Below are 13,126 nucleotides of genomic sequence, written 5' to 3' on the forward strand. Positions count from 1 at the left end.
TACTGAATGCTGAGATAAGCAGATCAAAATAGACCCTAACCCACAAGTGATCTGCTAGTAATCATCTCCTCCATCCTTACTGTACCTACAGCTTCCAAAACTGGGTGCTGAGGTGGCCATAAAAAAACCCAACAACCCACAAGCACAGCAGAAGTTTAAACTCCTTATTCCTGCTAGAGGCACTGCAGCCACCAAAGTCTGTAGGAGCCAGGGGTATCAGCAGGCAGAAGAGCTCTCACTGACAGCTGCATGGGGAGAATTCCTAGTGGATCTGAAAACCTGGTTGTGAAGAGACGCTTCTCCATAATTAAAACCAATGTAAGGGGCACAGATGCTTGTGAGATTTATTTTACACAGTGGCAGTCTACTGCAGTATTGTGCAAAACATCATAGGAAACAAACATGAAGTTCTTGGCAATAGTTTCAAGCTGGGCAAATTAACTTCAGGATGACAAAACCACAGCATAACCACTCAGCAAAAATAAATACCCCTAGTCATCCCTCTCCCTCCTGGCCCCTTCTAGGACTGAGTCATACACTGCTAATACCTCTTGCTTCCATTTTTCATTTTATTTCTGTCTCTCACTAAGAAATGTAAATCTTCTTGTCTGCTATTACATTGGAGTGATATATAACAGCTAAAGAGATGGTCTGTAGGCAAGAAAAGCAGAGTGGATAAACATCCCCTTTGCTCCTCTTCTTAAGCACCCACACCTAATTCCATGAGATATCTCCATGTAGCAAAGATGGGTTGAATTCTGAGAACATGCATGTTATTAAAAAGGTCCACTTGAGCAATGAAACAGGTTTGTCACTGAACGGAAAAGCATGTTACAAACGAGGCCAGGGCAATGATTGTGGAGAGTTGAACTAGCCTCCTAGGGAAGATATCCTAATCAAAAAAGTACATGTGCATTTGAAATGTAGCAAAGCACAAATTAACACTGCAGGGCTCTAATTTAATTTTGTCTGTGGGGGAGACCTTCCCTACAGCACGCTTTCAATTGGGATGGTGTCAAAACTGGGGAGGAAGAGTCAAATTTGCAGAAGAGGAAGAGTTTTATTTCTATGTTTCTTTTGGCTACCAATCTAATTAATGGCAACAGTTAATTGGATTGGTAGCCGAAAGGAACTGAAATAAAATCCCCAATTCTAAACTTATACAACTAATTTGTATTTCTTTCTTCTCTCTCCCATTTGAGGCTCTGTGCAATAGCGTGTACATTCCTTATTTTCAATTGTCTCTGCTCACCTTGTGTGTTGACACCTTTCATTCTATTTACATTCCCTCTACTGAATCCCTAATTTCCTAATTCATCTCCATTTGCTTTGGGTTTGAACTAACATTTTGGGCTTAGTTTGTATTTTGAAGGTCTGCCATTTTCTGATGAAATTAAAATTTTATCAGAAAATTATCAAATATATTTAACACGTTGTTTTGACAGACAGAACATCATGTTCCCAGACATATTTATGCTACATTTACAGGAAATAAACAGACTCTAACTTTGGCTGTTAAATATGGCTAAGGCTTATTTTTTAAAAGAACACTTACTGGTTTCCCAATATCCATATATTTTATAATGTATTTTTATCACACAACTTCTTGTCAATTTAGCGTCTTTGCTTAATTTCTGTGAATGGCCAAAGACAGCCATATACATACCTTTTCTTTTGGTTTAATTAAAACAGACAAATGTTTTAACACCAAAGGTCCATCTAGACTGTAAGAAAAGTTAACATTTTCAAATGCTATCATTCCTTGGCTTGGCCATTCAGGTGGTGGATGCTTGTTGGTCTCCCAGGGAGCCTCTTTTTCAAGTTCTGTATATTCCATTACCCTTTCTACTGATATCATCTAATGGAAGGAAAGAAGACATATATACATATATTTCAGCTTATTGCATACATTGCAAACATTACATGCATATATATGTGTGTGTGTGTATTTTTACTACAAAGATTCAACACAAATTATTCCAGACTTTTTCTTTTAAGCACAGAGAAGAGTATTTGGGACCAAATACTTTATGCTTACTTTATACAACTGAAAAAATTGAAATAATGCATCTCATGTCCTACTACAGAGTTTTTCTTTTAAGCACAGAGATGAGTATTTGGGACCAAATACTTTTTATGCTTACTTTATACAACTGAAAAATTTGAAATAATGCATCTCATGTCCTACTACAGACTCAAATCTATCATGACACATAGCTCCATATATAAACATTCATTTCTAATCAGTGGGATTCATTACAAATCTAAGTACATGCATAAGTATTAAGAAATTTAAGCTATGAGAATTGTCTGTCAGTCTTGGCTAAGATAACACCATTTCGTTGTGTGCTGGGAAGACAAAACTGGAAAAGAAACTGCCATGTGAGCTACAGGCAGACGCACGATAGCTACTAGCACCAAGTTACTGGCTTCATCAGCCCTTTTTTTGTCATGATCATTACTATTGCGCTCACCCACAGCAAATCTTTTAGATATGTTTGTCACAAGTAACTCCACAATCCAAGATAGCTGCCACCATATTACTGGTGACTTATATGCAATACAACTTGTTTTCTTAGGTACTTTATGCCAGATATGAAAGAAACTATAATTTGATGGGAAGGAAGAGAAACAGAAGTTGAGCTATCTATACACTTATTTCCCCTTGGGCAAACAATTAAAGTGCTGTTCGGGCTCTGGTGCACATCCTCACCCATACATCTTCTCAATACAATTAATTTTATTTATCTGTATTCACTCATAGATGGATTCTTAAAAAAAATAAAATAAAAAATCATAGGATATCCAGTAGGTTTATTTTGCTTGGAGTGGCTTTAAGGACAGAGGTCACCAGGCAACAAGTTCTCTGACCTCACTGCCACCTACTCTTTCCACATTACAAAATAAGCTCCAAGGGAAAACATATAAGGAAGGAGTGACAGAGTAGAACAGAGAGGAAATGTTCTTGCCTCCCCCAAATGTAGTCAGTCTTTAATAACAAGGGATTTTTGGTGGATGTCCACCTGTCAAAAAAGTTGATTTTAATCACAGCTCCATAAAATGATCAACATTCCACATCAAAGCCAGCTTAGTGGATAGGAAGCCTTTATCCTCCAAAGTATTTCTGAAACACAGCCTCCACGAGGGTAACTTACTACATAATAGTCCCTTCACATTGACACTTCCAAACACTCCCAACTGGTATGAAAAACCTAAAAGCTCTCACCCCATTTCTCACTGAACTCTGTCACCACTAGTTTACTCATGTCTGAAAAATGCTCTGAAGAAGCAATGTGCTAGACAAAAAATTACAAATCTAACATTATCATTATTAATTTTATCTGTTATTAAACATGGCTTTCTAACTTCTACCAAAGGACTACACTTATTTCCTAGACTATGGCCAGCAAACCATAATTACAAGTAACCTTCAGTTGTCAACACAACACAAAAATCCTCAGATTTATGCTCAGTATGTTATTTTTATAGCCATTTTTCTTATATATTAACTTAAGAAAGTAAATAGACAAACTAGAACATGCTAGTAAATATTGTAAATTGGTGAAAGGTGTTTTACTTTGCATATTTTGGAAAACACACAACCCTCTCAGCTGAATATAAACAAATACTTCTAAGTATTTCTTAACTTACAACAAATAAAGAAGAAACAAGCCTTTACAACGAATTAACAGGACCCTAAAAATGCCACGAGGGATATAAATAAAAATTTAAAATGTAATAATAAATAACAAATTAAAAATCCCAAATCTAAAAAAAAAATATATATAAATAAATAAATTAAAAACTACTTATAGAGGGGGATTAATTTCTGCAGGTTACAATGCAATTGTCTATACTGTAACTAGACAGTGTCCCTTCTGCTGTAAAGGGAGATTATAAAGTCTCCCTTACTATGAATGGAGAAGGACAGTGACCTGGCACAATTCATCTCAACAGGCATTCAAAATCAGTCAGACAAATTATACTCTAAAAGAGCCTATTTTTCTTTACGGACTGTAAGTGGTGCCTCAATCGCTTGCTAAGGTATTAATGTCCTAATTTAATTAAGAAGAATCCTGTCCTTAAGGCCTCATGTCATGACCAGGAAAAGGAAGAAATAAACATTACCAGGTTTTCAACTTCAGCACTTTGTCTCACACCCCACTGGAATGTTCCCATGAGGGTGATTGCATAGGATAGTGCCAAACCAACCTGCCCTGCATTCAAAGCTGCAGAACAAAGAAAAAAGACAATCAAATAGGTACACTAGTAATTACACAAAATCCTAGTTAACTTCACTTTCATGAGGTTACTTACATGATGGAAGAATCACAGCCAGAATTTTGTTTGGTTACACTGTACTTGCCATCTGTGCAATGAGTAGCTCCAGGCAGAACAGCTACTTGCTGCATTTTTTGGTACATTTTGGAAATTGTGTATTTGAAAAGATAGTCCCAATTCTCCTTAGCCTGGCATTTTATCTAAAAACTGAGGTTCAGTCTCAAGACCATACTTACATAGCTTGTTAGGGTTGTCCCTACCTGGCTCAGCATTAGTAACTTTTCACTTTTTTCTAAGAGAATTAGATCAGCCCCTAAACCTAAGCAGAAAATAAGCATAAAATGACTTCAAAATAAGTTACATTTACATCAACTTTGTACTCTTTTAAGTGATCAGATAATAAAATAGGACAGAATATTTCTTCCATTGTTTATATAAACATTTATTGTGTTCAGTGGGTCAGGTTTACTCTCAAAAAATAAATGAATTGTGTTTGCCCCAATATTAAGCATGATTGTCCTCCTGACTCAATTGAACTTTATACTAGCATAGCTCTATTGACTTCAAGAGAGCTACTCCTTATCCAGAGGCAAGGAAAGATTCAGGACCATTGTTTTGACTTGTCTTTTTGCATTCTAGTAACATCAAACCTAGCTCAAAATTTTCAGCATTGAGCAGAACAGAGTGTTCAAATTTTAAAACACACATGCATATACATAACTTATCCAAACGAAAAAGAAAAGAAACAAACCCCAGCAAATTAGCACTAATTTTCATGTCCAAGATAATTACTTCTTCCTTCCTATTTTAGATTACTATCTGATTCTAGTAAATCTAACCCAATTACATCTTCAACGATGCATACACTAATGACAGTCCATGAGTGACAGTGAACATAAAATGCATTATCATGAGTCGATTTTCATTCTAGAACTGGCCTATCCTGCTGATCCACGATATTAGAAGAGTATCCCTAGGAATTTTAGCTTGCCTTTTGGCCTACTGTGCCATGTGTAGAAAGGAAAAAAGCTGTTAAGAAGCAGCTCTGTGGGTGTTTCAGTATGAAAAGCAAAGCCCTGTAGGCCCAAAAAAGAAAGGCAAAGGTGGGGAAAATGAAAAAGATTTATTTGTTGTTATTGCTGTGAAAGCCAGAATCTCAAAAGTGAAGACTACAGATCTGCAAGTTTGTTTGCACATTTGGGGATGATGGCAGATGCATGCCTAAGCCCGGAAGATGTCTGAACTGCCTCCAGTATTTGCAGGAAAGCAGATACAGCCCCAGTGCCCTAGACTGAGGAAGAGATCATGATCTAGAAAGAAACATTTAACTTAATTACAGTCCTTAAACAATTAGAAACAGCAAACTATGAAAAAGAATTAGACATTACTATACATGGTAATTACTGGGTGAACTTTTTCTAACATCTGTACTTACTCTTGGCGAGAAGCAGGGAACCAAAAGCAACCACTATAACAAAAATGGCACAGATGGCATCCAAACGCACAGCAAACCACCTCGAGGTCGTCAAAAATAGAAACCAGGCCTCTAAAGTGTATTTTACAAAGACATAAGAACAGTGGATTATTAGAAAACAAAGCTGTATAACTGTTATTAAATTAATTCATGTTAAGATTATAAGTTGTTAAAAAAAAAGCATTGCCATCTTCAAGTGCATGACTGTATAGACTGACGATGATCAGAACAGACAGTAATAACAGCAAACACAGCTAGTATAACATACAGTAATAGGAAGAAAAACAGTCAAGGCCTAAAGCATGGTCCATTTATTGAAAACTGAAGCCTTTTTTTAACTCTAGCAGACTCAGGAGTCGTATACAAAAAGCAGAAGTACAACTACATTTCCTGTAGCTGGAGTACAGTCTACAGGCTTTTAACTAGAACATATCAGAACACAACTGTCAGAGCCAAGTCTTTAGAAGGCAGCTGCAGCTGGTTAAGCTCCCATAAGAGTTACTCAATACAGCCAGCAGAGCTACAAAGCTATTCAGTTGACTAAATGCACATATCTACTTTCAGGGAAGCTCACAGGTGGACATCTCCACTGGGCACTCACATCCAGGTGTCCACAATTTGGTGCTAAATTCCATCCTAGACAGATATGCTACAGTACAAGATACAGGAGACAGCAGGAAAAGACATTGCAATACAGAAGGCAACATGTTTGAATTCAGGGCCAAAACCAGAAGTCAAGTAGCCATAACAAAGTATGGCATTATTTATTGCTTAGGCTGCAGTCAGATGAATTGTTCCAGCTGCAACCAAGTCACAGCAGAAGGTTACCATTCCAGCCCTTTCTGCGTTGCTTGTCATTACTCCATGGTAAAGATCAGTGCGGTTTCAACTGTTTCAATGTTCCTTAGCCCAGTGCTGGGAAAGATTCAAATTGAAAAAACTCTCCCTTTTATAAAAAAAGGGAGGAGGTAAGTCTGGTTTTAAGCCAGATCATTTTGGATAGCCGGATTATGGAGTGATCAAATCAATGATTGAGCCAACAGAAGTGCAGGAGGGCAATTACTTTGGGAGGGCAGCAAAGGGAAAGAATGAGCATGACAAGAGGCAGCCAAGTAAGGCCCAGAGCCGGTAACCTCAGTTAGATCAACTCTAACTGCATGTGCCTGACCACTAGTTTCATCAAACAAGACACCTGATGTGGTCTAATAGACAGTCATGCACCTATGCACATGGAACGATGTATGCAGAAGAGAGTGCCACATCAAGTCATAAATCTCATTCCAAAAAATGGAATTCACCATTGTAATTTAGGTACCTCTGAAACCCAGGAGCTGAGTGACCCTGGAAACAGAGCCTATGTCAGTTTCCTGGTGACATGGAAGGTCATTTTTGGTGCAATAGTGTAGCTGTAACACCAGGAAATTGGACACTTGGTTTGTAGATTTTTCAGCTCCCTGGTTTTGCTTCATTGATCCTGTTGTCCAGGAAGGTGCACTACACTGCCAGCTTGAGACAAGGCATTCTGCAACCCCCCTATGCAACTGGGGCTACTGTGCATGCAGGAATATGGCATTCATGTGGACTAACAAAGACTCATCATGATGTGTGGTGGTTTAACCTGGCTAGCAGTCAAACACAGCTGCTTGCTCAAGACATGATGAGACTTCCGATGACTTGCGAGCTTGCTTATAGAGATGTTGCACTGGCAGGAAGGAAGCTTAGGTTTGGTCAAACTCCCCATGCTATGTAGTTGAGTCTTGAAAATCTCCATGGATGGAGCCTGCACAACAGCTCTGGGCAGCCTGATCCTCTGCTTGACTGTCCTCATGATGAAAAAGATTTTCCTTGTATCCAGGTTGAACTGCTTTTGGTTCAACTTATACCCATTTTCTTGCTCCTCCCACCATGTACCACTCTGAAGAGCTTGACTATCTTTTTAGTAACATCCTTGCAGGTACTAGAGGGAAGCTATTAAGTCTTCTCTAAGCCTTCTCTTCTGCAAGTTGAATAAGCCCTGTTTCCTCAGCCTCTTCTCACAGGGAGTCCTCTCCTCTTAGTCCCCTGACCATCTTAGCAGCCCCTCCACTGAACTCACTCCAGTTTGTGAGACCATTTCCTGTATCTGGGGGTCCAAAACTGGATGCAGTATTCCAGATGTGGGCTAACAAGTGCTGAGGGGGATAATCACTTCCCTCCTTTCACTGGCTGTGCTCCTGTTAATACAGCCCAGATGCTGTTGGTCTTCTTTGCTGCTTAGGGACATTGCTAGCTCATATTCCTTCTGAGAACCAAAACCCACGCTCATACTAAGCAAATTGGCATACCCCAAATACTCTGGTGGGAAAGACACCACGATGAAGCATGTAGGTACACCAAAGAATGCAACTTTAAGCAGTGAAGCTTTATCTCAAAAGTAAGTTCCTGAACTGACTGGAAGGGGTGTTATTGATAGTTTTGTTAGAGAGATGCATAAAATTGACTGGAAAATAATATGATTATGTTCCTTAGATCTGACCTTAAAATACAAGAATATATTTACTTTAAAGGCCACGGTCCTCTTTTATAGTGAAGCTTTCACATACAGTTTATCCCCTAAAGATGTCTTTTAATACAAAGTTTAAAAACAACTTTGTGTTCCCTCACTATCAGTACTGTCAAACTGATTTGGTCAGATATGTAGCAACTTGAAAATATTAAGAAATGGGGAGTTCAAAGCTAGAGGTGACTCCCTGAAAAATATGTTTCTCCAGTCACAAGTTACTGGTGTCAACGCAGAGGTCAGTGTACAAATTCTACCGCCTGTGAAAAACTGTACTTCAGGAAAGATCAATTGGTCTGGTCTGAAATCCCAAAAGTCTATAAACTACAAAAAAGCCATAGAATATACCTGTGTGTCTTGTAACAGAGGAAATGCAACATCTTACCAACAAACACATAATTACAAACTTGCATTCTGCTGCATCTTTAAAAGCATTGTAACAGAGAATATTCAATTGACAGAAGGTAAAGAATCACAGTGGAAACCTGAATTATATGCTACTTATGCTTGCAGAATACTAACATTTTACACCTTCTGGTCATGTTAATACCAGATATTAGATCTGAGTCCTGAAAACTGTTCAAAGTAAAAAAGAAGTGAGACTTATGAAACTTTTAATTTAAATTCATCATCTCTGCCCACTCCTAGCACACTGCTTAATATTAAATGCTTCATAATATAGCTTGTTCCTTCCCCCACCCCTTTTTAAAGATGGAATCCAGGAAAATGTCAAAAATTATTCTTTAAATATTCTTATCAGGCATTCTTTAAAATGTTTATCTTAGACATTATAAAAACATATGTGTGGGTATCTCAAATTATATTACAGCCCAAAGTAAACTCCCAAAATCTAGACGGATAATAATGTTTTTGTTCTAATAGAGAAATTTTACCCTAAAGAGACAAATGCACAGCTCCTACTGATTTTAGTCTACATTATATACATGTCGCTGAGGGCATAAGATATTTCCCTCCTACAGAGCAAAGTATTTGATTTTTCACATCAATTCATCACAAACCTGAGTGGAGGTCTTGGTGTGCATCAAATAATTTTTGAAATCTTTCCTCTGCTTTCAAAGCCCGAATAGTCCAAAGTCCCTGGAGGGATGATGACAAGTGGGAGAACACTGGACTTCGAGCTACAAAGGAAAATGAGACTAACTTAGCAATAGCTGAAGGACAACATTTAATTCTTTTTGTACCACACTAATCTTTAATCCTACTACTTTATATTTAACCATACAAGTTACTGTGCTGCATCCTTTTAGAATAAATACGCGGTATCTTTAACCACAGTCCCCTTACTCAATTAGAATTAGTCAGACAGTCAAGCAGATTAATTTATACAAAAATGTCGTATGCTTTTAACAACAGCTGTCACTGAAGAAATTCTTTGAGCTTTATTAATGACATGAGGCATCCCTGTTTGTTATTCACAATGCTTAATATTTCATATTATAGTCAAGCTCAAGTCAGGCACAAGAGTCAGATTAGGTCAGAAACACCATTAATATGTGCATGCAAGGACCCAAAGACCAGCAACTTAGTATGTTCTTAACTAGCTTTACTTACAGATAGTTGAACTAACACACCTAAGGTCTATCATTATGCAAAACAGGAGTTAAGCATGTAATTCACTAGTTGAGAACCAAGGCAATAAGGAAGTTATTTGCATAGCAAAAGAAAAAAAATCTTTGATGGATTGTCTATAAAATACTAGCATTTTACATAATAACAAGTAGGGTTCAAACTAACATTAAATCCTGCCAAACTACATACTTGTGGATTCTAGACGTTTAATATCTCTTGAAGTGTCTAAGAAATATCGTCGAAGAAAAATGAAAAGAATAAATAGTGGAATTAAGGGGATGAGTATCCAAGGAATCACTGCCACAGCCACAGCCACCACACCAAAAATCTGTAGGAGAGTCTGCAACACAATAGAAACAAAATAAAAAACTCTTTGCCAGAAGAATTTAATTTAGAACAAGTATAAAACTATTTAACACCATTGAAACTTAAATATTTAAACATAGCTACCAAATTTAAGAGCAGATGCATTGTATAACATATGAGCAACATCTATTTTTAAACAACTGGAAGATTTTACAGTAATATCTAATTTGACCAATTGTGCAGTTTATGGTTCTCTTTTGCATTATTTGTTCTTTAAGAAATGTCTTTACAAAACTGGTTGACTGAACATTAGTGTCTGTCTTTGTGGACTAATTTGTGACTGCTGTAACAAAATAATAGTTGATTAATGAAACAGACAACTAAACTTTAATTAACCCAAGCTATCTGGTGAATCAGAGAGATGTTTTTTCACTCCAGGTAAAAAGAAACTGTTGAAAGACTGAATTTCAGTTGGAAGAGTGACTTTCAACACAGGCTTGTAACCTTCTCCTAAAAACAACTTTGTCCCATTTAGAAAGAAAATTCAGCATCAGAGAAAGTGAGCTTTCTCTTCCCAAAGGATTGCATTGGGAAACATTACAAATAAGAAGAAAATGTTAAAACACTGCAAGAAGTGTCATAAGAGGCTACTTTTACCAGTTTTACTTCAGAGTACAAGATGAATGGCTCAGCTAAGCCTGAATTTACTCTGAGAAAATTAGATATAATGTGGAATGAAGCTTTGTTGCTTAGGACAGTTGATTCTGGCCCAGCTTTCTGAAGTCAATCTCCCATTTCCTGCAGACCACTTCACATCCTTCACAGTTTGAATACACTATGAAAAGCATTATCTGCACATAAATTTCTTTCAAAACACCAGCTGTGTATGTATGTATGTATGCCAGGAGTCCTGGCATACTGAAATCAGGGTGTGCGCATTTCCTTCTTAAAAAGTGTGGGGGGGAGAAACCTCCACATAAAAAGAAACCACACCCTGTACCGAAAATAGACAACTGAAAGTCTAGCTCAACCCTAAATTCCTGTATTATTTTCATTAAGAAATTCCTTAGAAATGACAATATTTTCTAAAAGGTCCCAATTTTATGGACTGTAGACGAGCTGCCTTCTTCATCATGACATCTGGATGCCAAAAATGCATTAGTCATCATTGTGTCCTGAGAATGTGTGTCTTACAGCAAAAAGGTTTCTGTCCCTTTGTCTGTGCATCAAGTTGGAAAAGTTAAGCAACACATCAGCTAAGGTCAGATAGCAGAGAGCTACCTGGATTTTCAAACACTTTCAATAGAAGTGCCTACGAAACACTGCATTTCCTGTTGCGCTTCTGGTAGCCCACACACACACTCTAAAGCCAAAACCAAGCACAACCTTTTCCCCTACATCTGTTTTTTCTTGAGGCTTCTCTGACTTTACCCTAATTTCACCTGACCAAAGAGCAAACCCACACACCTTACGCATTACAACTGCATGAGTCAGCACAATTTAGTCTTCGGCTCTAGGGAAGATCTTAGCTCACGATAGAAGATTTATCAGCATAACAGCCTTGCATTTCACAGATCCTGAAAGCACATTATAGGGTCTCACAAAAATCTATTAAGGAAAATAGCTATAGGGTAGGTATGGGGTAGGAGCTCTGAAAGAAGCTGCAATACCACTACACTGCTCATCTATGGGTTAAGGTGTTGACAGCATCTGGTTGTTTGACCTTCTGGATACATACAGTAGATTGCAAATATTTTACCTATATTTCATCACGGGGAGGCAAGCTGGCAGCGAGAGCGCACGGTATTTCACTTGGATCAATTACACACATGGTTATGTTAGCACAAAGCAAAACAAAGCAGCACTGCCATCAGCTCTTCTCTAACTTCTATTTCTCCAGCATTCTGTCAGTGTATTTTGTTTTTATTGTTGGATGAGAAAAAGGGAAATAAAGATTCCTGACTTCCTCCAAATTTTCTCCTGTATAGATCACAGTTTTCCCTGGTACTGCTCGTTGCCTCTGCCAAGCCTGTCAGCCATCTGCACACTAACTACTTTCTAAAGGATCCCTCACCTCCATCCCCAATGGCAAAGGGAGATTGAAGTCTGTTCCTTCCTTCTAACAACTCACTCCCAAATCTGCTTTATATGCCTGCTGCCTTCCCCTTCTCCCTCTGCCACCTCCTAGACAGTCACAAAAACGCAGTCCCTGAAGTACCTCTGCCTCCTCATACCATCAGCCGCAAACCTGAAGTGAAGCGTTGAGGAAAGCTGCTTCAAGGAAAAAAATTCTGAGGAAAAGAAAATGTTTCTTAATAAAAAATTTTAAAAAGCCAAACTGAAGTTTTAGTGATGATAATCTACAATATGTTGCAAAGTGCCGGTGGGGTGGGAGTGGGAGTAGAATTATTAGGATCCAGCTCATGTAAACAAAGCCTTGCTATGGCAAAAATATAGAGAAGGAAAAGATGGTTAGGATGACTAAAGTAAAAATCTGACACCGCCTTTGGAAGGAATTTTAGATGAGGCTGCACCACCTTATCATTATAAAAATTTATGATAGGGTGGATCAGTCATGTGTGCTATTTTTTTGGAAAACCAAACCTGCATATAAATTAACTCTTAATGAAGTAGTCTGAAAGCCAGACACAACCATTTGCAGACTGTAATCATGTAGTTACTGTGTGAGGTAAGACAAAGGTTTTAGTTCCCCGAGTTTCACAAGAGACAACTACCCTTTTCAGCTGGAGACTGCCCCAACTTCTAGCAGACTCACTGCGTGCAAGCTGGACGACCCAAGATAGGGTGATGATAACACCAGCAGTCTGACTGCTCTCCTCTCTGGAGGAGTGAGCTAGGTGTTCAGTTTGCACAGCAAGAAACACTCAGGACTGGATATCTTGACCTTGTCTAGCAGAATCAGCTTATAACTGAAA

The 13,126-nt window shown here is 38.1% G+C and overlaps 1 protein-coding gene across 1 annotated transcript in view; it reads right to left on the reverse strand.

Annotated features, from left to right (window-relative positions):
• Window positions 1–13,126, reverse strand: part of ABCC4 (ATP binding cassette subfamily C member 4 (PEL blood group)) — a 138,758-nt gene that overhangs the window by 34,713 nt on the left and 90,919 nt on the right. Inside the window, exons 20-24 of the mRNA XM_029085418.1 lie at window positions 10,074–10,224; window positions 9,314–9,433; window positions 5,717–5,827; window positions 4,129–4,229; window positions 1,667–1,858 (exon numbers count right to left, since the gene is read on the reverse strand). Coding sequence (XP_028941251.1) covers window positions 1,667–1,858; window positions 4,129–4,229; window positions 5,717–5,827; window positions 9,314–9,433; window positions 10,074–10,224 — 675 coding nt within the window. The remainder of the gene's footprint in view (window positions 1–1,666; window positions 1,859–4,128; window positions 4,230–5,716; window positions 5,828–9,313; window positions 9,434–10,073; window positions 10,225–13,126) is intronic.

Source organism: Antrostomus carolinensis, unplaced genomic scaffold (genome assembly GCF_000700745.2).
Source record: "Antrostomus carolinensis isolate BGI_N321 unplaced genomic scaffold, ASM70074v2 scaffold11596, whole genome shotgun sequence".
Lineage (NCBI taxonomy): Eukaryota > Metazoa > Chordata > Aves > Caprimulgiformes > Caprimulgidae > Antrostomus > Antrostomus carolinensis.